At 46.6% G+C, this 23,107-nt stretch overlaps 1 protein-coding gene across 1 annotated transcript; it reads left to right on the top strand.

Moving 5' to 3' along the window:
- Positions 1 to 592: 592 nt before the first annotated feature.
- TSPAN8 (tetraspanin 8) lies at positions 593 to 21,753 on the top strand. The gene is made up of 8 exons (XM_056846508.1): positions 593 to 652; positions 5,024 to 5,083; positions 6,899 to 7,027; positions 10,983 to 11,057; positions 11,140 to 11,235; positions 13,495 to 13,629; positions 17,662 to 17,745; positions 21,495 to 21,753. The coding sequence occupies exons 1-8, from the start codon at positions 593 to 595 to the stop codon at positions 21,546 to 21,548; spliced, it is 693 nt and encodes a 230-aa protein (XP_056702486.1). The 3' UTR covers positions 21,549 to 21,753.
- The last annotated feature ends 1,354 nt before the right edge of the window (positions 21,754 to 23,107 follow it).

Raw genomic sequence — 23,107 nt, 5'->3', positions numbered from 1 at the left:
CTTGATATACCCTGTGAAATGTAGTTCCATGGTATCTGACAATAATGCCTTGGACATATCACAGATTTCAAGGCAGCAGAGAAGGGAAGGAAGTTGTTCGGCCCATGCCTGCACTACCAGCCCCTTTCCAGGCAAGCAGCTGCCCTGGTGCCCGCCTGGTTTGGGCAGTAAGTGGGAGGAGAAATGGCAAGAAGTGCAAAAAAGAGAGAGATTTGGATCAGAGTCACATGGGGGGTAGGTGGAATCTTTGTCCAGGGTTCCATGGTTGCTTTTGGAGGCCCTGGGAGTGATGTTATCTCTATGACCCACTCCCATTAGCATTCTGGCCACAGTGCCTCCTAGTCCCAATCCTGGAAGGCAGTATAGAAGGAAACCAAGTTTGATGGTACTGAAAGTCACTGAGAGGTCCAGGAGAATCAAAGTCACACTTCTCCCATCCATCTCTCAGCCTAGGACATCCACCAGGGTGACCAAGGCCATTTCAGTCTCATAACCAGTCCTGAAACCAGACTGGTTAAGAGCTAGCAGCAGGAATTCTTTGAGGAGAACTCTTTCTTTCAACCACCCTTGTGTCTCTGGATTTAAAAAGAAAATGGCGGGCGTGAGCAGCTGCACGAAGTATTCCATGTTCTTCTTCACCGTTATTTTTTGGGTAAGTCTGTGACTACATGGATTTAATAACAGTCATTTCAGATATGGGAATATATGCGCTGAAATAATTTGCATGCTTGGTCTCTGATTCAGCTCATGAAGCACCAGAGAAGCCACATTCTGTGTGAATGCACTGCCTTCTCTGGGTCATGGGAATTGTGTGTCTTGTATGGACATAAGTTAGGGTTACCAAGCACCACCCCACACTCCGGCATGGGGTGTGGGGGATGGGGTGTAGGGTTGCCAGATCCAGGATGGAAAACTCCTAGAGATTTGGGGATGGAGCCTGGGGAGGGACCTCCCTTGGGTACAATGCCACGGAGTCCACCCTCCAAAGCATCCATTTTCTCCAGGGGAACTGATCTCTGTAGTCTGGAGATGAGATTTAATTCTGGGGGACCCCCAGGTCCCACCTGGATTCTGGCATCCCTAGCATAAGTGTTAGGAATATGTCCAGCAGCGTTTGCCATCCTCAGCAAATAATTTGGCAACGTAATGGTTAAGAGGGGTGTGGAATAGTCTAAAGATTTTGAATTTATTTAGAAACTTCTGCCCTGCCTCCTAGCCCACCATGGGATCTTGCAAAATCTGTGAGTCTGCTGGTTTTCTAGTGATTATGGGGTACTTTCATGTTGTTTTTCTCCCTGCCCATTCCCCAAAAGCCCCCTTGCCACATAGTTGTTATCGATTTAAGATTGTCCCTTTATACTACACTACTCTTGCCCCTACTTAGTCTATTTCGCATGTTACCACATGCTACTCATGATGCCCCCAATAAGCACAGTCGCTATTTTGTCTTAAGAGGTACCATACATCTTTTCTGCTTCAGTACACGCTACACAACACCCTGGATCTTGTGTAGCATGTAACAAAACTGAAAGCATGTATGATGCCCTAATCAGATGAAATGTGTGCTTTTGGAACACTTTGCGTATTTTGCACCCCCAGTATGCATGTTTATGATGTCTGAAAATGAACTCAAAGGACCTACTTGTCATATCCTACTGATGTGTTAATACATCATTCAACTGTCTATGATTCTGTTTAGTTTGAAAACAAATTGGTCACAGAATATCTGCAGGGTGTAACTACAGCAAGTCAATCTGGGGGCAATGCCTTCCTAAAATGTGTCATCCCCTACCTCTGAATCCCTCCTTCCATCTTTTTAAAGAAAGTCTCTAGCTCTTTTTGTTGTGGAGATACAAGAGGAAAAAGTGCAAGCACCCTCTTTTCAGATCACCTGGAAAGGAATATAGAGGTTGAGATGCAAGCCAACTACAGCTGAGTCAGTTAACCCCTTACTGACATAATTCATTCTCATTTGTTCTGTCTCATCCTTTTTTTGTTTGTTTTCTTATTTGTTTCTGTTGTCTTTTATGATTACAGTGACAAATGAGAGCATTAGTCAGAAAAATAGTACAAGATTTATATACAATTTTTGGGTTGCCATTTCCTGTTTGCAGCAAAGGAAGAAGGAGCAGAAGAATAAATGCCCAGTTTCACTCAGCCTGGGATCTGGTTTTAATGATTAATTGCAAAGCACCTTTTTGTAACTTAAGTAAGGTAAAGGTCCCCTGTGCAAGCACTGGGTCATTCCTGACCCATGGGGTGACGTCACATCCCGACGTTTCCTAGGCAGACTGTGTTACGGGGTGGTTTGCCAGTGCCTTCCCCAGTCATCTTCCCTTTACCCCCAGCAAGCTGGGTACTTACCTGCAAAGAAATTAGTGGTACCCTCTGTTCAACTCTAGGTCTTCTCTCTTGCTGCAGGCCAGACTGACTCAGTGATACCCCCAAACCTTCCTTTATAATATCACCTAAAAGGCAAATTCTAATATGCAATTTTCCCTGGTTAGGTTTGGGTTGCCAGCTTTGAGTTGGGAAATACCTGGAGATTATTGGGATGGAACCTGAAAAGGGCAGGGTTTGGAGAGGGGAGGGACTACAATGCCATAGAGTCCAATCCCATTTTCTCCAGTTGAACTGATCTCTATCAGCTGGAGATCAGTTGTAATAGCAGGAGATCTCCTGCCACTACCTGGCAGTTGGCAACCCTAAGTTAGGCCCATCTAGAGTTGCCAAGTGCAAAATCCCACCAATACACCCCGCTGCCCGCCGACCATCTGAAGGTTGGCAGGCAATGCGTGCAGACACTAGCAACCTCCGCCGAAACTATGAAACTCTATGAAAACCATAGAGTTTTGGCGGAGATTGCTAGAGCATCTGCATTGCTTCCGGGTAAACCTGGAAGTGACGTAGGTATGGTGTGTGTGGGGGGGTGCGCCCCAGCCACACACTTGAAAACCTCCCACCGGTGGAGCTAAGGGACCTGGCAACCCTAGGCCTGTCACATACCTGCAAAGAAATTAGCTGTTCCTCCAATTCAGCTCTAGGCCTTCTTAGGCAAGACTGAGGAGTTGGGGCTAAAGGTGTACACCATCCCCCCCCCGGTATTTTTCAGGTTCGGGTTTAATAGACCCGGAATTTTTTGAAAATTCCAAAAAAAATATCCAAGCCTCCATACTAGTATGTCCCCCTCCCCCGGCTTTTTTCAAAAATTCAAATTTTTTCAGGTCTATTAAACCTGAACCCAAAAAATCCCAAGCCACCTCCGAACTCCTTGTGGGCCTTGGAGGCAACAGCCGGTGCAGAGCTGAACACTGGGTGCGGCCAGCCAGCAGGTAAGTGAGGGGGACAGGAGTTTCCCCATCTTTTTTTAATGGCAGCGAGGCCAAAGTGGCCCAAAAAATGCTTGAAAAGTTCAGCATTGTTTGGGACCCACTTTTCAGCTCCCTTAAATCACCACCATTTTTTTCAGGAAAAACTCCCCCCCCCAAAAAAAAAGTTCTGATAAGGTATTTTCCGGGGGGGGGGGGCATTGTTTGGCTTTGCCAAATGCACACCCTTAAGTGGGGCTCTTGCAGTGGGTAATGCAGGAGCAACTTTACTAACTGCTCATGCTCTGTGACCTTTTGTTCCCTGGGCCCTAAATTCTAAAGTGAAAATGATATGGGTTACACATGGACTACACAGTGTTCATGGGTGGGGCCAGGATAGGGTTGCCAGGTCCCTCTTTGCCACTGGTGGGAGGTTTTTGGGGCAGAGCCTCAGGAGGGTGGGGTCTGGGGAGGGGAGGGACTTCAATGCCATGGAGTCCAATGGCCAAAGCGGCCATTTTCTCCAGATGAGCTGATCTCTATCAGCTGGAGATCAGTTGTATTAGCCAGAGATCTCCAGCTAGTGCCTGGAGGTTGATGATTGATCAAATAAACAGTAGTAGGCAAAAGTAAACAAGCAAAGTAGCAAGTGCAATCAATGTATTATCCAAAAATAACAAGATAAACAAGCAACGCTAAGCAACCGAGGTTACAAAGCAAGTAGGTAGAAACAATAACTAGTAGTAATACATGTGCAAAAGTTCATATAAAGCATATAGTTGCGTTTCTGGTCAATTTCAGAAATTGCCTGGAGGTTGGCAACCCTATGCCAGGAGGAAAAAGACACCTGATTTATGTAAAAACAAATTCACATTTGAACTATTCATTGAATAGGCGAGGGCTACCAAATTCACTTACTTTATATCCTATAAGCCCAATTACCTGAGGCCAATTTTAGGGTAACTTTTTTGCAAAGCAAATCCCACAATTTGGATATCATTTTCTCCAACGTTTATTCTTCTTATGTCCAGTGGACTGCATTGTGTGGGTCTCTTCTCTGGTATGGGAAAGACCCCTAAGCACAGAACAGGTAGAGATTATGATTATGTATCTTCCTGGATTTTTGGAGATCAGTCAGGAGTGAAAAAAAGGGACTCCTCAAAGCTGAATCAGGCACTCCAGGCCTTGGTAGAGTGTTTAACTTGCTCATTATTATTGAGTGTATACAACTGTATGAAGAATAATGTTCAGTTCCTCTGGGTTAATGGTGCTTTGCTGAAACTTGTTCTGAAGCCCCACAATAGAGTTGTGACATCTGAAGGAGGAAGAACATTAATTTCAAGAGGGAGAAATGTCAAAGTTCAAATGTGGAGCTTGAATAGATAATTTCAAGAGGCACTGCATTTTAGGAGTGTATATTGTGACTTTTTCCGTAGAGTAATTGCTAGAAATATAGGTATTTCTGTAGAATAATACAAGGGAGAGAAGCCCAAATTTACATGCCAGTCCTTCAGGATCAAAGGGCACCTGCCACCATATATGGACTGGCACAGGGCCCACCACAGATCAGAGACAGTCGTGCTTGGGAATAATCTATATTGTGATTTGTGATGCTAACTATATACTAGTTTATAAAGCTGTGCAAATAAACACAAATAATGAGAAATAGCCACTTTGTAACTAGTGATTGCTGATTACTTTCTTTCCCTGGCCAGGTGTGTGGTTTTATTATTCTGGCAGCATCTATCTGGGTGCTTGTAAACAAATCTCTCGAAGTAAGTATATCCCCCCAACCCCATATTATTAGACTCCTTCCTCATGGTCATTTTTCAAAATATATGTTTGGCTCTGTTGCACATCTTCCCAGAATTAATTATGTTTTCTAGGAAGCTTTATAGTTCAAAAATAAAAAGGCGAATAATATGAATTTTCTCCACCTATAATACCATTTTTTAAATTTTGGGGGCAGGCTCCCTTGCCCAGAATGAGTTTAGGATTGTTTTTAATGAAAAACAAGCAGTATGTTGAGTTCATACCTCACTGGGGCACCTGCTCAGTCAGTGATAATCATCAGATTAAGCTATTGAGTCTGGGAGCTGCTGTTGGCACCATGTTCAGAGTTGGGCTCCTTTAACTCAGATGCTACTTGAAACTGACAGCCTCATTACATTTCTCCTGTCACAAATGTTTATTTTACTATAGAAATAATTTATTTTTCTATCAGGATCAAAGCTAATGGGCAATAACAACTGCTTGCGTGGTGTAGTGGTTAAGAGCGGTGGTTTGGAGCGGTGGACTGAGCTGGAGAACCGGGTTTGATTTCCCACTCCTCCACATGAGCGGCAGAAGCTAATCTGGTGAACTGGATTTGTTTCCCCACTCCTACTCATGAAGCCAGCTGGGTGACCTTGGGCCAGTCACGCTCTCTTGGCCCCACCTACCTCACAGGGTGTCTGTTGTGGGGAGGGGAAGGGAAGCCAGTTTGATTCTGCCTTAAGTGGTAGAGAAAATCAGCATATAAAAATGAACTCCTCCTCCTCCTCCTCCTCCTTCTTCTCGTGAGCTACTTGGGTGCTCCCAAATCCGTTTTATTTTTTAAAAGATGATAGAAATATAGAATCGATCCCTTGGATGTTCATTGGAAAAAATACTGTGGGAGGTTCAGGAGGGCTTACACAAATATGTGTGCATAGGGCTGCCACTTCAAACTTTAAAAAAATCTTGCTATATGCTTAAATGGATTTGAATGAAAATTGGGAGGTGGGCAGGGATCAAAGCATTCCACTGTTGTGACCAGCGCCAGCCCATAACCTGATCTTCCTGCAAAGACCAGCTGTATCTTGAAGGTGCACATCCATTGGGGTGGCAACTGGTGTTATTCCTCCACCAGCACTGGCACAGGTGCCAGCCAGTCACCCTATTGCTAGATGGAATCTTTTGCCCTGTTTGGGCTCTGGGTCTTGGCTCTCAGGTTTCTGAGAGATTACTCAAGTTTTTGGTGGCAGTGCCTCCACTACTAGTGGACCTCTGTTGATACTGCTGGCAGTATAACTCCTGTCCTTGCCTCTTCGCCCTCTCTTCCTCGACACATGAACGAATGATAGAAAACACTGTATTGTGCAGTGCCCTGCCCTAAGTTGTTGCGCAAAGGTAGGGTTGCGAACTCCAGCTTGGGAAATTCCTGGAGATTTGAGGATGTGCCTGGGGAGGGAGAAGTTTGAGGAGGAAAGAGGGCTCAGCCGTGATGTGATGCCATAGAGTTCCCCCTTCAAGGCAGCCATTTTCCAAGGGAAACTGATCTCTGGAGATCAGTTGTAATTCTGGGAGCACTCCAGTCCCCATCTGGAAGTCGGCAATCCTAGGCAAGGCATATGACCCATGATGTTAGATAGGGATAGATTCCACCTGCAGCAAGTTATTGCTTGCATTCTACCCTACCTTGAGCCAAGAAAAAAGGCGGGGAATAAATAAAATTAAAATAATACAATGAAAAAAAATACTTGGTTTTCAGATTGTTTTAGGAAAGAGTCCTATCTATGTACTCTAGCTGTTTGAGATGTATTTGACACATTGCTTCTCTCTCTTCCCAGGAATTCAACACAGATAACAAATTTCTTCCTGGCGTTCACCTCCTTATCGCTGTGGGTGCCATCATCATGGTGCTTGGTATTCTGGGCTACTGCGGCGCCAAGCTGGAGAGCCAGTGCATGCTTATACTGGTACAGTTTCCATGTTGAAAATATTTACACTAAAGCTCCGTTGTGTTCAGGGTGGTAGAAACCCTTCTCATCCTAGTGCATTCCTTATGACTGGGGACATTATTTTAGATGCAATTAATTCATTGAAAACTTTTTTTGTAAAATGTCAAAATAACCAGAAGACATTTATGTTTGCTACTGAAAACATTTTTAAAATGGGGAAAATGAAACCAAAGGAATGTGCACAGAGCACCTTGAAATAATAATGTAATGGGTGCTGTTCGAGGTTTCTGTTCCTTCCTGAGTGCCCCCTGCTTAGCCCTAGCAGGAGGATGGTGGGGGGGCAGTGATTCTGGGTCCCCATGCTGGACTTTTGCCCCTGAATGGATGTAGTTATGACCAGGAGCACAGGTGGCTTTAAAAGGGAGATTAAACAGATGCATGGAGGAGAGGTCCATCAATGGCTATTCACCAAGATGACTAAAGAGAACTTCCACCTCCAGGGGCAGTGAACCTCTGAATACCAGTGCTGAGAGGCAGCACCAGGAGAAAGTCTTTGTCTCTGTGCCTTGTTTGTTGGCCCTCCAAGGCCACATGTTGGCCATTGAGAGCCAGCGTGGTGTAGTGGTTAAGAGCGGTGGTTTGGAGTGGTGGACTCTGATCTGGAGAACCGGGTTTGATTCCCCACTCCTCCACATGAGCGGCAGAGGATAATCTGGTGAACTGAATTTGTTTCCCCTCTCCTACACACGAAGCCAGCTGGGTGACCTTGGGCAAGTCACACTCTCTCAGCCTCACTCACCTCACAGGGTGTCTGCTGTGGGGAGGGGAAGGGAAGGTGATTGTAAGCCGCTTTGAGTCTCCCTTAAGTGGTAGAGAAAGTCTGCATAGAAAAACCAACTCTTCTTCTTCATTGTATGAGATAGGATTCTGGAGTAGATGGCCCTTTGGTCTGATCCAGCAGGGCTCTCCTTAGGTCCTTTTTAATTGCTTCGATTCATGGCTGTTCTCACTTACAACTAGGGCTGTCGATTCGGTTCTGTCTGAACCAAAAAACAGCTGAATTTCCCCTGATTCGGCGGTTTTTAGTTCGGGATTAACCGAACTCAAAAATGGCGGGAAAACGGGGGAGCCGAATTCAGTGAGTTCGGGAGTTCACGAATAAATTTGGCAAATTCGGGCCCAGCAGCATAACCGTCAGTAAGCAGCATTCTCCCCCGGGCAATCGGTGGCCAAGCTGGGTCTTCTTCTGGCCAATCAGTCAGGATTGAGTACTGGAGGAATCAGCTGCTGCGCAGCCCAGCCGAGGAGAGAAAGAGAGAGAAATCCTCGTGGGGGGTGTGCGTGTGCACATTTGCTCCTTTCTGTGGCTGCAGGGGGCGCATTTTTGGGGGTAGAGACCCCAAACTTTCAGCGGAGCTTCAGACGAGCCTTCTTAAGAGACCCCCCAAGTTTTGTAAACATTGGGTCAGGGGATCCTGAGATATGGGCTCCACCCCTTTTTCCTCCCCCCTTTTCCATTTCCGTGGCTGCAGGGGGTGCTTTTGGGGGGGTGCATCCCCCAAACTTTTAGCATAGCTTCAGACAAGCCTTCTTAAGAGACCCCCCCAAGTTTTGTAAAGGTGGGTTCAGTGGGGGCAGAAATATGGGCTCCCCCCTTTTCTCTTTCCGTGGCTGCAGGGGGCGCATGTTTGGGGGTGCAGCCCCCAAACATTCAGCATAGCTTCAGACAAGCCTTCTTAAGAGACCCCCCAAGTTTTGTAAACATTGGGTCAGGGGGTCCCGAGATATGGGCTTTCCCCTTTTCCCTATTGGGATGAATGGATCACCCGATCCTGTATGCATCTCCAGAGCGGCAAATCCAAGGCAAAACCTCCCGTGCTTAAATAAAATCATATTGGATTATCCAGTCCTCCCAGCCCCTCCTGATGGAACAGAAGACAGCCACAGTAAGACCCCTTTGGGGGCTTTAATCTATATTTTTTCTCCTGTGTGTGTATGTGTGGGGGGGAAGCAGAATCTGTGTGTGGGGGGGAGGGAACAGTTTCTGTGGGTGGGGGGGAAGCCAAAGGAGGCTTTCGCCCATTCTGCCTGGGGTGTGTGTGCCCCCTCGAGTCTCTCTCTCCCTGGTTTGAGGGGGGGGGCTTCAGTTGTGTGTCCTCAGGTTTTCCCTCATTCATAAGTTCGGTTAGGTCTATTTTGATGCTTGCTCAAAACTGGTTTTCAAATGGTGACTTAAAGAATGCATTTGCCTGGTCCCGACGCGAGTCCAATGCAAAAGGTGAAATTCCACCCCCTCCTGCTCATTATGCATAGCTAGCTGCCTCTGTCCCTTTCCATGGTTTGCAAACTCCCAGGTGTCAGGTGTTGCTTGCATGGTTGCAAATGTGTTGCTTTGCATTGTTGTGTTACTTTGCAGTTGTGTTGCTTTGCAAACTTCTTCGCACCTGCCCCGCCCTTGCTCCCCGCAGCTCAGCTGTTTGTCAGGGCTGGGAGCTTTGTGCGTGGGCGGCAAGCTCTGCTCAGAGATGCACATTAAGGGTGGGGGGATCCCTTTCGGGGCCCATATCTCAGCCCCCCTGACCCATTCTTTATAAAACGTGGGGGGTCTTGCAAGAAGGGTCCTTTAAAGCTCCGCTGAAAGTTTGGGACCTCTACCCCCCAAAATGCCCCCCGGAGCCACGGGAAGGCGCGGTTGCGTTTTTAATGGCTTTATTCGGCTGAATTTTTTTCCTGAACTTTGAATTCGCGCCGAATTGCACGGACCTGAAGCAGGGGAGTTTGGACTTCGGCATATCCCAAATCCAGATGGGCCGAATTCGGCCGAATCCGAACTATACCGAATTTTTTTTTCAACAGCCCTACTTACAACTTCCTCTCATTCATTGTTGTTAGCCCACACAATTCATTTAGCCACTGCTGTTGATTTTCAGGCTTCTTATGCATTTAAATGACTGACAGCCATAGTAGTGTAGTGGTTAGAGTATTGTACCAGGATCTGGGAGACCCAGGTTCGAATTCCCAGTTTGCTGTGGAAGCTTGCTGGGTGATCTTGGCCAGTCACAAACTCTTAGCCTAGCATGCCTCATAGGGGTTTTGTGAGGATAAAATGGGGAGAAAGGTGAGGTATAAAGGTCCCCATGGGGAGAAAGGTGAGGTATAAATGAAGTAAATAAAATGATGCAGCATGTTTTTAAAAGGCACATGATCCAGTGCAACCAGCCAGACAAAAGTGTTATCCTTGATGATACACAAAATGGAATCAGCTTGGCTCTGGAGGGAATCAATCTATCATTCTATTCTACATAAGACAGCTAGTGTTGAGTAGTGGCTACTGTTGGAGACAAGAACTGGTGAAGCCTGGGTTCAAATCTTTATTTGGCTAGGAAGGCTGTAGGATGACCTTGGGCCAGATGTTCTTTGGGACCAACCTATGTCGCAGGGTTGCTGTAAAATGAAATGGGTGAGGGAAGATTGGTTTATGCTTCCTTTAACTCTTTGGAGGAAGGGTGGACTAAAAATATTAGTTGGGTAATTCCCATGAGCCTTTGGGAGAGCAAGTGTCCACTGTCGTGTAGTAGAATCACCACTACTTAGAAATTGAAGGCCTTGCAGAAAGCATTGACAGTCTGACGTAACAACTGATTTATTAGCACGTGCTTTTTCAGCTCTAGCTAGGGTCCCTGGATGCAGAAGTGTTCAGCATTCTTGTACTTTTCATAGCTGCCTAGAAGACATAATGTTAAGAAATAAGGTCCTTGTCACCTTTCATGAGAAGTTGCTTCTTCCCAAATTCCCGTTGTAGGATCCAGAGCCCTGTTGTCCTTGCAGTCAGTCTGATTATGAAAACTCTTGCTTTTCAACTTTAAGTTTGCATCCCAGCATTCAAATGCTGTAGTCAAATTAAACAGAAATCATTGTCCCCTTGCCCGGCACTCAGACAATTAATTGTTGCTTTTTGTCCCCCCACCCTCAGTTTTTCATAGGACTACTCCTGCTCCTTCTTCTCCAGGTTATAGCAGGCATATTGGGAGCAGAGTGTAAGTCAAAGGTACTGTGTTTTCTGCTTGTTCTGGCTCCATTGTGTGGGGACGGATATCAAATGTGCTGACTGATGGTGTGTTGCTTTCCAGCTTGACAGTACCATAAACATCACCATCCACGAGAAGCTGGAACAACTGAAAACAAATGCAACATTTCAGGTTCAGTTTCGTGAATTTGAGAAACAGGTAAACGAAGTCTGCTTATTTTATATGCATTGTTAAATTCCATGTAGGGTAGCCTGCCTGACATTGGCTGCAGCAGGTACTTTCCCACTGTGTGTCTGCCCTATGGACTAGGCCAGTGGTGGCAAACCTATGGCATGCATGCCAGAAGGGGCACGCAGAGCCCTCTCTGTGGGCATGTGGGCTGTCACCCCAGCACAGAAAAGCAGCCCCAGCAGCAGCAGCAGGAGAGGTGGCAGGAGGGATCCCCCAAGCCGCCTCATGGTAGTGACCCCTGCCTGCAGCCCCGGCTCTTGCACTGGGCAGCCTCTCTCCTCTCCTTCTTTTGGCAGCCACGAGGGGAGGGGGGGAGAAAGTTGAGCTCCCCGGGTCCTCTCGCCATTGCCGGGGTGACTGCGAGCTTCCCTCTCTCTCCCCCTTGGTGGTGCATGGTGACCTTGCTGCGGCAGCCCCCCAGGTGCCGGGGGGGCTCATGTGCTGGAGCGGGGAATCAAACCCGATTCTCCAGATTCTAACCGCCACTCTTAACAACTACACCATGCTTGCTCTCTAGGGTTGCCAAGTGTCCGGTGGTGGCAGGCAAACCCCTGTCAATCCACCCGGCTTCCCACCAACCAGCTGAGGGTCAGCAGGCAAACATGCATGCGCACCTGCACACCACGCCATGTCACTTCTAGTTTACACCCAGATGTGCCGCATCTGTGAGTTTGAGTGGTAAAAGGCCCCTTGCGATGCGGCACTTCTGGTTGTAAATGCATGGCCTTTTACCACTCAAACTGGGAGGAGGCTTTTGGGGTAGAGCTGAGGGGATCGCGCTGACGCGCACACGTCACTTCCAGTTTACACCCAGAAGTGCCACATTGCGAGGGGCCTTTTACCACTCAAACTGGGTATGGAGTTCAGTTTTATGTCGTTGGATGGTACAGATCCTTATTCTGAGCCATAAGTGAGAACTCTACAAATATGAATGAACATTCTTAAATCAGGAGCAAGATGGTAAATGTGGCTTTGTCTTCTTGATAAGAATCTTACAGTTTCCTAGATTTAAAAGCCCCTGTTTGGATGGCTTTGAAATACACACACTTTCTGCAAGTTCTTAGATTGAACATTTGATTTGGTTCACACTGGGGGCATCTGTTTGACTGCTCAATTATGTTGTGCCTGAAACATCACATTTCTACTGAAGTGAGTGAAACTGGAGCCTCGACCTATTTACTTAAATGATATGTTAGGAAGCAACCCTCTGTATGTCATAGTGCAGTGGCTAGTTGGTGTTCTCTCTGCTTGAAAGAGAATAGGTCCAGGCAGACTGGCAGCCACACAGTGGGCTGCAATCAAATTAAGATATTTATTTATTTCATTTATACTCCACCTTTCTCTACAATGGGGACCCAAGTCAGCTTGCTTCCCTGTCCTCTCCTCCATTTTATCCTCACAAGAATCCTGTGAGATAGGTTAGGCTGAGAATGTGTGACTTGGCCCTAGGTAACCCAGCAAACTTCCATGTAGAGTGGGAGAGTCCATGATAGAGTGGGACCTAGGTATCCTAGGGCCTAGTCTAACACTTTAACCCAAGGGTCCCCAACCTTTTTGAGCCTGCAAGAACCTTTGGAATTTGGGCACAGTGTGGTGGGCGCAGCAACAAAAATGGCTGCCATAAAATTGTAGCCGTAGGAGGTGGAGTCAGCCACAAGATGGCTGCCACAGTTTACCTTTACTCACACAGTGAAGATCCTTGTGCTGTGATGACAGCTGCTGTCAAAGCAAGGCCTTTAAAAATCTGCACAGCCAACCAAATTTCCAATGGCCGCTCAGACTCCCAAATCTCCAGGAATTTGTCAACCTGGAGTTGGCAGCCTTATCTCTTGAGTTGATATTATCTATTTTAAATAAAGGGAATCCACAAGGACTTGTGGAGGGGGGAAGCACTTCATTCCCTCCCCCTGTATCTCCATGTTCTTTCCTCTTTCTCTCCTTCCAGTAGCTCCTATATCCTCTCCCCTTTCCCTACTTCCTTCTTTCTTTCCCACTCACCAACCAACCTTTCTTTTATCTGTTTCCCTCATCTTCACCTTTGTTATTTATTTACTTTATGTATACCTCACCTGCCTGTGTTCCCAGGTTTCTTGTATTTATATGCATCTTTCTTCACTCTGTTTGCAGTTGCTTTAAAATGAAAGGTTCTGAGATGTTCAGTATGGTGGCAAATGCCACTTTTCAGTAACCTCTCACAGTCTCTTTGCTCTTTCTCTTTTGTTGCAGTTCAAATGTTGTGGTTTAATAAATAAAGAAAATGACTGGCTGCCAAATGCTACTGTTAAAGATGGCTGTGTATGTCTTCCAGAAGATGTGGGGACCAGTCACTGTCCCTCAGGTGGTCAAAACAAGTACATCAGGGTAAGAAGAAGGTGTTACAACAAAAAGGGGGGGAACCAAATGGAACTCAACCAAAATGCTGATTCCAAACCGAAGAGGTTGAGCTGAAAAATGCTAAAATTACAAATATATAAATTTTAATAAGGTGCACAATCAAGTTAAAAACATAAGGCCTCTAGTATAGGCAAGACTTTCACATTCAGTATATACAAACATAAACACCTGCGATGTACAATCTTATATTGACCAAAGTAGGATCCAAAAAGGACCAAATGTGTTTCGGCCTGAGAAGGCCTTCCTCAGTGGTCAGACATAGAGTTATAATTTAGCACACATTCTAATAATATAATTGTGTCACACTGAACAGTAAAAAATGTATAAAAGCCCTCCTAGTATAGTGAAGCTCCCTGCAAGTTTATTTATTCCTTATGTACTAGAACAGGGGTCGGCAAACTCATTAGTCAAAAGAGCCAAATATCAACAGTACAACGATTGAGATTTCTTTTGAAAGCCAAATTTCTTAAACTTAAACTATATAGGTAGGTACACTGTTTATTAACTTAATAAACTTTAATTAAAGTTTTAAGTCTTAATTAAACTATAGGTACACTGAATAAAACTTGATATCATACTTAATAGCGATCTTATTTATTGATAAAAATTAAATTGTAAGTCCCTGCCATTTCCCCCTCCCCGTCCGGAGTCCTCGTCTGGAGGCCTGGTCTACCATCATAAAAGCCTATTGGTAGACCTGGCCTCCGGCTGAGTCCCATTGGGAGGCCAGATCTACCCATTACTTTCTTGGCAGTAGACCTGGCCTCCGGAGGCCCATAGAAGCCAATTGGTAGACCTGGCCTCTGAAAGGGTGAAGGGACTTTTTCCCCTCCTCGGAGTCCAGGTCTACCGCCAAGAAAGCCAGTGGGGTAGACATAGCCTCTGAGGAGGGAAAAAAGTAAGTAAGGTATCCATAAAATTAAATCATGACAATGACTGACAAACACTTAATGTGAACAATGTGAGCAAACTTTTCTCTAGATTCACAGACACAGTAAACATATGAGAACATAAAAAAGGCTGTGCTGGATCAGACCAAGGCCCTTCAAGTCCAGTAGTCTGTTCCCACAGTGGCCAACCAGGTGCCTCCCAGCAAGACCAGTGCAGCATCATTGTCCTGCCTGCGTTCCATAGCACCTGATATAATAGGCCTGCTCCTCTGATCCTGGAGAGAATAGGCATGCATCATGACTAGTATCCATTTTGATTAGTAGCCATGGATAGCCCTCTCCTCCATGAACAGGTCCACTCCCCTGTTGGCAGCCATCACCACCTCCTGGGGCAGGGAGTCCCACCATTTAACCACACGTTGTGTGAAGAACTATATAGGTAGGTACACTGTTTATTAACTTAATAAACTTTAATTAAAGTTTTAAGTCTTAATTAAACTATAGGTACACTGAATAAAACTTGATATCATACTTAATAATGATCTTATTTATTGATAAAAATTAAATTGTAAGTAAGGTATCCATAAAATTAAATCATGACAATGACTGACAAACACGTAATGTGAACAATGGCCTTGCATCTCCCCGAACCCCACTGACCTCTCGGCGGCCGCCCTGGCGCATCCCGGCCACCTCGGCCTCTTGTGCTCGCCTCTTGGCCTCCTCCTCCTCCCCGCCCCCGCCTGGGCTCTTTCCTTCCTTCTCTCCCCGACTGCCCTGCCGTCCGCCCGTCTGCCCCTCCTCAGCGCCTTGGCCTCTGAGGAGGAGGAAGAGGAGGAGGAAGGCGGAGGGGTGTCCTCCCCCCCTCCCCTCTCGCTGGCGTTCTCCAGTGGCGGAAAAGAAGGGCAGGCCACGAGGGGGACGCACTGGAGCTTGCAGGTGAGGAAGGCGGGGGAGGGTGTGTGTGTGCTGGATTGGGGCCTCCCTCCTTCTCCCCAGTGCTCATGCCAGCACGTTGCAAAGATCCGCCCCCCCAGGCGCGGCGGCGGCTCTGGGCTGGTGGAAAGGCGGAGAACTTTTGCGGGACTTCTGCGTGCGTGCAGAGCCCGGCCGGGGCAGGGAAGGGATGCCAGGCTCTCCTCCGCCGCGATGTGCATCCCCAATCCTCCGCCGAAGGAAGCCAGCCCCCTCCTGCGCCCTCCGTGCCCGGGGAAGGTGGCTTCTCTCAGGTGGGCAGCCGTGATCCTGCAGCCCAGAGCCACACTCAAGGGGCCAAAGAGCCGCATGCGGCTCTCGAGCCGCAGTTTGCCTACCCCTGTACTAGAACATGGCTTCCATGTCTCACCTTCTTTTTGTTACCAAAACTGCTCTTTGATTGGGGAAATTAGCATGAGCAGCGGCACTAATTTATTTATATAGCGGAATCACCCAATGTATACCACGGTTGTTTTCAGTGAATCTCAGAATAATGACAGACCAAGGATTTCCAGATTAAAAGTGTTTATATATCCATTCATTCAGCGTTGCAAATACATACATACAAGAAACTAAGAATAAAAAGGAGGTAGGATTAGAGACGTTTCTCAAGGAAGAGGATGTTGTTGATTGGGTAATACGTTACTGATCTAGAAGTGGAGATGTCCAAAATCCGTGGCATATAGGTACAAAATAAAATATAGAGGGGGATGGGAGAGGGATGTATCGGAGCCTTGGGCCAGCCAAGTCACCGGAAAGGAGGAGGTGTGGAGTTCCGCAAAACTCAACACACACGGTAAAAGGAGGGAGAGGTAGGGCAGAACCTTTCTGCTTTGTCGGGGAGGGCAAAGTATACCCTTCTCTGGGGTGGGTTGAGATTCCCCAGATGGCTCCTATCTAAAACAATAGGGATCAAAGACTTCAGCTACAGCGATGGGGCAGAGTGACAATTTGTAAACTAAGCTGGCACCAATGATTTGCATATCTCCGGGATGGCTTGACTCGATCTTCTCATGTTCGACAATACCTCAGGAAGGTGTGAATCTCTACACTCCAGGGATGCGGCAGAGGAGTCCTTTCTAGCTATTAATGCAGATTGCGGCGGATGTTTTTTTCACAGGATACTGGGGGGGAACGGTAGGAGAGGACGACGTGATGCTCTCGCTTCGGTGTTATGGCTTCCCTTTGGATCAGGAGACAATCAGGATCATGGCTTTCCTTTGGCTGGTTCTGCAGGGGTGACCCGGTCTCTTGTCCTGGACAGCCTGGTAATGCAGCGGAGCGCTAGCCCAGAGCAGCAGGCTATTAATGCTTAGACAGTAGAGTGAATCTCTGAGGTAGTTGCCAAGACCAGGGCGGGAGGTCAGGCAGCGCATGTGGTAACATTTTACATGTCGGGCTGTTGAGGATGTGTATACATCAAGCAGCGTGTTAGGTCAAAATACACTATACTAGAAGGGCTTTTATACATTTTTTTACTGTTCAGTATGACACAATTATATTATTAGGATGTGTGCTAAATTATAACTATGACTGACCACTGAGGAAGGCCTTCTCAGTCCGAAACACGTTTGGTCCTTTTTGGATCCTACTTTGCCCACAGTGGGCAAAAGCACAGAGGCAATTGCCAGTTCATAACAGGAGGTAGCAGGGTTGAAGCTAATTTTTTTAGGTAGTTTAAGGACAGAAATGCTCACAGATTGAGATGCAATCTCCATGCCTATCACTAGAATTGCAGCTCAATCCTATGGTTGTTTTCCCAGTAGCAAGGCCCACTGCTTTCACTGTGGCATTTATCTGAAAGGCTTAAATCAGACGGTTGCACATATTTTAAGACTACACCAATTTTGCTTGTTAGTAGCACATCAGACTGGCCTCTTAATCACACGACTGAGCATCATCTCCATTTAGAAAGATCAGGCAGTAGGTGAAGTGAAAGACCTTCCTGAGAGTCTAGAGAACTGCTGCCAGTCCGAGCAAACAAGACCGGCCTTGGTAGACCGGTGGTCTGGCTCGGTATAAGGCAACTTCATGCAAGTGTTCCTTTTGTTTCAGTCTACCCATTCAGTCTTCTTGGTGGCAATTCAGAGACTTATAAAAAAAATGTGGTAACTGAGTCTCTCTTGCGTTTCAGACATGCAAAACTGTAATAACTGGTTCGCTGGATAAACCCCTGACCATAATCATAGGAATAGCATTTGGATTGGCGTTTATTGAGGTACGTGTGAACTAAAATATGAATTGTCAGAGAAGTGTGGGTGCAGTATTCTATAGTGGTTAGAGTGAAGGACTTGGATCTAGGCGACCCAGATTTGAATACCTATTTTGCCATGGAAGTTTGCTGGGGGACCTTTGGCCAGTCATACATTGTCAGCCTAACCTACCTCACAGGGTGATTGTGAGGATAAAATGGAGGAAAGGACAATGATGTAAGCCAGCACCTTCTGTAGAGGAAAGCCCGTCCTGCCTCCGCAGGGCAGTCCTCTGTTAAGGTGGCCGAAAGTTACTTCTAAACAAAACACTGAGCCAAGGAGCCTCTCTGCTCTCAGTGGGTAAGCTGCCACCAGCCCTTATACAAACGTTTAGCCCCAGGCAGAGGATAAGGGCAACCTCTGCCTGCTGATACCAAATTAATGCGCAACGCTCTTCCTGCAGAGTAGGAGGCCCGGCAGGAGAGAATTACACTACAAAGGGTTTAGGTTTGTATAGGTGGTTGAACAAGCAAAAAGGCACTCAGATTTAAAGCTTAGAACCCACAGAGTCAAAAGACACAACCAAAATAGGTTAAATATTTATTCCAAAGATTTGTGCTCGTTACAGAAGAAAGGTTCGTGAAGCAGTTTAAGCATCAAAATAACAAAGGCTTCAAATGTCTAGCTACACAGTTAAAGTTCTTAGGTTCAAGGTTTGGCAAAGCATTAGACAAGTTTCACATAGGTTTGTTACCTGTTCCACAAAGTTCTCAGCATCTTGATTCAGCATGCAGAGTTCCCAAAAGTCAGTCCGACAGTCTTCCCCTAAAAGGGCAAATCAAAATAGGTTTTGATGAAGTGAGGTACGGAACCAGCCGTCCCCCAACGTTCATGATTTTGGATTGAAGCTGGTCTACTTTTATCGTCACAATCCCAATAGCGTGGGCCCACATAAGCCAATGAGATTGCGAAGAGGTCCATAAACCAGTAATTGATCGACGTGTCAAATCATTTGACCCTCAGTTGCATCAGAATATGCCACAGATGCTTTGCGCCTGCAGAACTACCCGCACCTGGACATACTCAGCAAGAGATAAGACATAGCTTGACAGATTTGTTACCTTGAAGACTAATGGCTAGGGCTGTCGATTTGGTTCGGCCCGAACTGAAAAACAGCCGAATTTCCCCTGATTCGGCGGTTTTTAGTTCGGGACGAACCGAACTAAAAAATGGCGGGAAACCGGGGAAGCCGAATTCAGCGAATTCGGGAGTTCACGAATAAATCCAGCAATTTTGGGGCCGTCAGTAAGCAGCATTCTCCTCCCCCGGCCAATTGGTGGCCAAGCTGGGTGGTCTTCTGGCCAATCAGTCAGGATTGAGTACTGGAGGAATCAGCTGATGCGCGGCCGGGCCGGGGAGAGAGAGCGAGTGAGAGAAATCCTCGTGTGTGTGTGTGGGGTGCTTGTGCACATTCGCTCCTTTCCGTGGCTGCAGGGGGTGCATTTTTGGGGGTAAAGACCCCAAACTTTCAGTGGAGCTTCAGACAAGGCTTCTTAAGAGACCCCCCAAGTTTTGTAAACATTGGGTCAGGGGGTCCCGAGATATGGGCTCCCCCCTTTTCTCTTTCTGTGTCTGCAGGGGGTGCATTTTTAGGGGTACAGACCCCAAACTTTCAGCAGAGCTTTGGACGAGCCTTCTTAAGAGACCCCCCAAGTTTTGTAGACTTTGGGTCAGGGGGTCCCGAGATATGGGCTCCACCCCTTTTCCCTCCTCCCCCTTTTCAATTTCCGTGGCTGCAGGGGGCACTTTTGTGGGGGTGCAGCCCCCAAACCTTCAGGATATCTTCAGACGAGCCTTCTTAAGAGACCCCCCAAGTTTTGTAAAGATGGCTTCAGTGGGGGCAGAAATATCGGCTCCCCCTTTTCTCTTTCCGTGGCTGCAGCGGGCGCATTTTTGGGGGTACAGACCCCAAACTTCCAGCGGAGCTTCAGACAAGCCTTCTTAAGAGACCCCCCAAGTTTTGTAAACATTGGGTCAGGGCCCCCTGAGATATGGGCTTTCCCCTTTTCCCTATTGGGATGAATGGATCACCCAATCCTGTATGCATCTCCAGAGCAAAACGTCTTGTGCTTAAATGGAATCGTCTTGGATTACCCAGTCCTCCTCCCACCCCTCCTGATGGAACAGAAGACAGCCACAGTAAGACCCCTTTGAGGGCTTTAATCTATACTTTTTCTTGTGTGTGTGTGTGTGGGAAAGCAGAGTCTGTCTGTGTGTGGGTGGGGAGGGAGCAGTTTCTGTGGGTGGGGGGGAAGCCAAAGGGGGCTTTCGCCTGTTCTGCCTGGGGTGTGTGTGTGCCCCCTCGAGTCTCTCTCTCCCTGGTTTGAGGGGGGGCTTCAGTGTGTCCTCAGGTTTTCCCTCATTCATAAGATTGGTTCGGTCTATTTTGATGCTTGCTCAAAACTGGTTTTCAAATGGTGACTTAAAGAAGGCATTTGCCTGGTCCCAGTCTGATGCAAAAGGGGAAATTCCACCCCCTCCTGCTCCTTATGCATAGCTAGCTGCCTCTGTCCCTTTCCATGCTTTGCACGGTTGCAAAGGTGTTGCTTTGCAGGGTTGTGTTGCTTTGCAGTTGTGTTGCTTTGCAAACTTCTTAGCACCTGCCCCGCCCTTTGCATGTTTGCAAAGGTGTTGCTTTGCAGTTGTGTTGCTTTGCAGTGTTGCTTTGCAGTTGTGTTGCTTTGCAGTGTTGCTTTGCAGTTGTGTTGCTTTGCAGACTTCTTAGCACCTGCCCCGCCCTTGCTCTCATCAGCTGTTTGTCGGGGCTGGGAGCTTTGTGCGTGGGCGGCAAGCTCTGCTCAGAGATCCACATTAGGGTGGGGGGACCCCTTTCGGGGCCCATATCTCAGCCCCCCCAACCCAATCTTTACAAAACTTGGGGGGTCTGGCAAGAAGGGTCCTTTGAAGCTCCGCTGAAAGTTTGGGACCTCTACCCCCAAAAATGCCCCCCCAGAGCCGCGGAAAGGGGCAGTTGTGTTTTTAATGGCTTTATTCGGCCGAATTTTTTCCCCGAACTTTGAATTCCCGCCGAATTGCACGGACCCGAAGTGGAGGAGTTCAGACTTCGGCATATCCTGAATCTAAATGGGCCGAATTCAGCCGAATCCGAACTATACCGTTTTTTTTAATTCAACAGCCCTACTAATGGCCTTCAATTTAGGGAGGAAGGAGAAGTTGTAAAACTGGCCACAGCTGGGCATTATCCTTCCTCCTCCGCAGGAGTAAACCTTCAAAAGTGAAAGTATTCTCATGGCTATAAATTGCTGGCTGGCCTGTTTGACTCCAGCCTCTCAAAGTTTAATATCAGAATATAGCAGGCCGAAAGTCTGAACCAAAGAAATTGTAAAACAAGGAATTGCATTCATAATTCTGATGGAGAAGAAGCACATTTTTTTTCTGAACTGCGTTGTTTTTCAGTTTGTTGCTTCATTAGCGTGATTAGCTCTAAGATCCTAATTACAGAAGATTTCTTCACCCTTTAAAACAATCAGTACATTAGGATAAATGTAGGTTTCCCATAGTGTGGGTTTAATTAAAATCCCGGTATTCTAGAATCATACTTCTAAAAATTATTTTGCAAATGGTTTTCTGCGTAGCAGATTTCAGCTGCACATAAATCCAAGAAGTTTGCAAACAAAATGTTCTCACTGTGCATTGACTATGTGGGGGATATCTGAAACTGCCAAATAATACCATAAACATCTTTCTTTTCCAGATTCTTGGTCTGGTATTTTCAATGTGCCTTTGCTGCCAAATCCAGAGAAAATGAAACCACAGAAGTGTCAGAACTGTGTCACCAGCCAAATTAGAAACCTTTGTAGATTGCAAGATTGATGTTTGGTTTGGCACCCTGTGAGGAGTTCCTGTATGTCAGAAACAGCTGCAGTGATAACAGCCAGACCATTTCTTCATGAGTTGTGAAATAAAATCTGCTTAAAATTAGGGAAACTAATGATCTGTAGCTGGGTTTTTAAAATTGCAAATGCATGCCTTTTTGTTTATACTTTGTAAGTCTCCTCCCTCCCCCCAAAATTATATGTCTCCTCCCTCCCCCCAAGATTATGTCAACAAAATGAAACATTTACCTTGCCGCCCATTGTGTTGACATGTCACAGTGTTTCTCAGAATTCTGATAGATGGATTAAAATTGAGGCTTCATCCTTACAACTATAAAGGTCTACTTTTAAATGGCTGGGAATAAAAATCTGAGACCACCTGCTATGTTTCTGTGTGTCACAAAGCATCTCTTCGGAGGTATGCTTCCTTTGACAGGAAGGAAGGGGCTGTGGCTCACTCGTGGTCCCCATAGTTTGCACACAGAATGTCCCATGCCTGGACCCTGGCATCTCTGGCAGCAACCGTTGGGAAAGACTGTTCTCTGCCTGAGAGCCAGCTAATTGGAGCAGACAGTACTGAGCTAAATTGACCAGTGCTCAGATTCAGTACAGGGCAGCTTGTTACGTACAGTAGATATGGCATCTCTCTGCACACTAAGTGAGACTGACCATGACCAATCTAGTCTTACCTAATGGAGAAACACAGCAGCAATGATCAGTCCAAGCTAAAGGATGAAAGGCCATGAAAGGCTCTCTAGAGGGGCACCTTGGGCTTACAGAAGCTTTGGCTATTATAATTTATTTCTTATATTAGCACTTCTCTTACGGCACACAGTTTGGAAACTGACATAGTGGATGAACATAGATGGCCATTTACTAAATGGCCATTTACTAAAGGTTGCATACCATGGGGTGTTTGTGTACAAGCTAGGTAAGTCAACTGGCTGGATCATCCTTCCCAAGGGGAGGAACAACGTGCTTCACCTGCTTAGAAATCTGCTGGAGCAGAAGCTACTTTGTCTTACCATACCACAAGGGAGCAGAGCAAGCTTTACTGCCCAGTTCAAGATCCTTTCTTTTCCTATCACTGTTTCAGAAACCCTGAGGTCCAGAATGCCTGCAGTAGCAGCAGCCCCCTTCCAGTCTCTACATGTGTGGAGTGTGTGTGGGGTATGATTGAAATGGCCAAGGGGGCAGGAGCTGCTGAAGCTTCCCTAACCCCAGTCTCTCAAGCAGCTTTTCTCCCAGTGCATTCCCCCCCCCCACCAAACCCACACACACACTCTTGGCACATAGACTAGACCACCACCATAGCATTGTGGATTGCGAAAAAGAAGCTGAATTTGTCATCTGATGAGAAATTTGGCAAGATAACAGTGTCTTCAAAACTTGACATTTTTTAAATGATTCCCATTTGTGATTTGGAATCAGCTTTGTTCATACACAAATGTGTGTGCGTGTTGGAGATACTGTAACTGCCAATCAGGTAATC

Source organism: Euleptes europaea, chromosome 3, assembly GCF_029931775.1.
Source record: "Euleptes europaea isolate rEulEur1 chromosome 3, rEulEur1.hap1, whole genome shotgun sequence".
In the NCBI taxonomy this organism is placed as follows: domain Eukaryota; kingdom Metazoa; phylum Chordata; class Lepidosauria; order Squamata; family Sphaerodactylidae; genus Euleptes; species Euleptes europaea.
The sequence above is the reverse complement of the archived record's forward strand: the minus strand, read 5'-3'. Positions and strand labels throughout refer to the sequence as shown.

Excerpts from the sequence above, each read along its gene's own strand:
- TSPAN8 (XM_056846508.1), top strand. The coding sequence starts at position 593 with ATGGCGGGCGTGAGCAGCTGCACGAAGTATTCCATGTTCTTCTTCACC. Across the intron at positions 653-5,023 it reads TCTTCACCGTTATTTTTTGG|GTGTGTGGTTTTATTATTCT; the intron begins GTAAGTCTGTGA and ends TTCCCTGGCCAG. Across the intron at positions 13,630-17,661 it reads GTCAAAACAAGTACATCAGG|ACATGCAAAACTGTAATAAC; the intron begins GTAAGAAGAAGG and ends CTTGCGTTTCAG.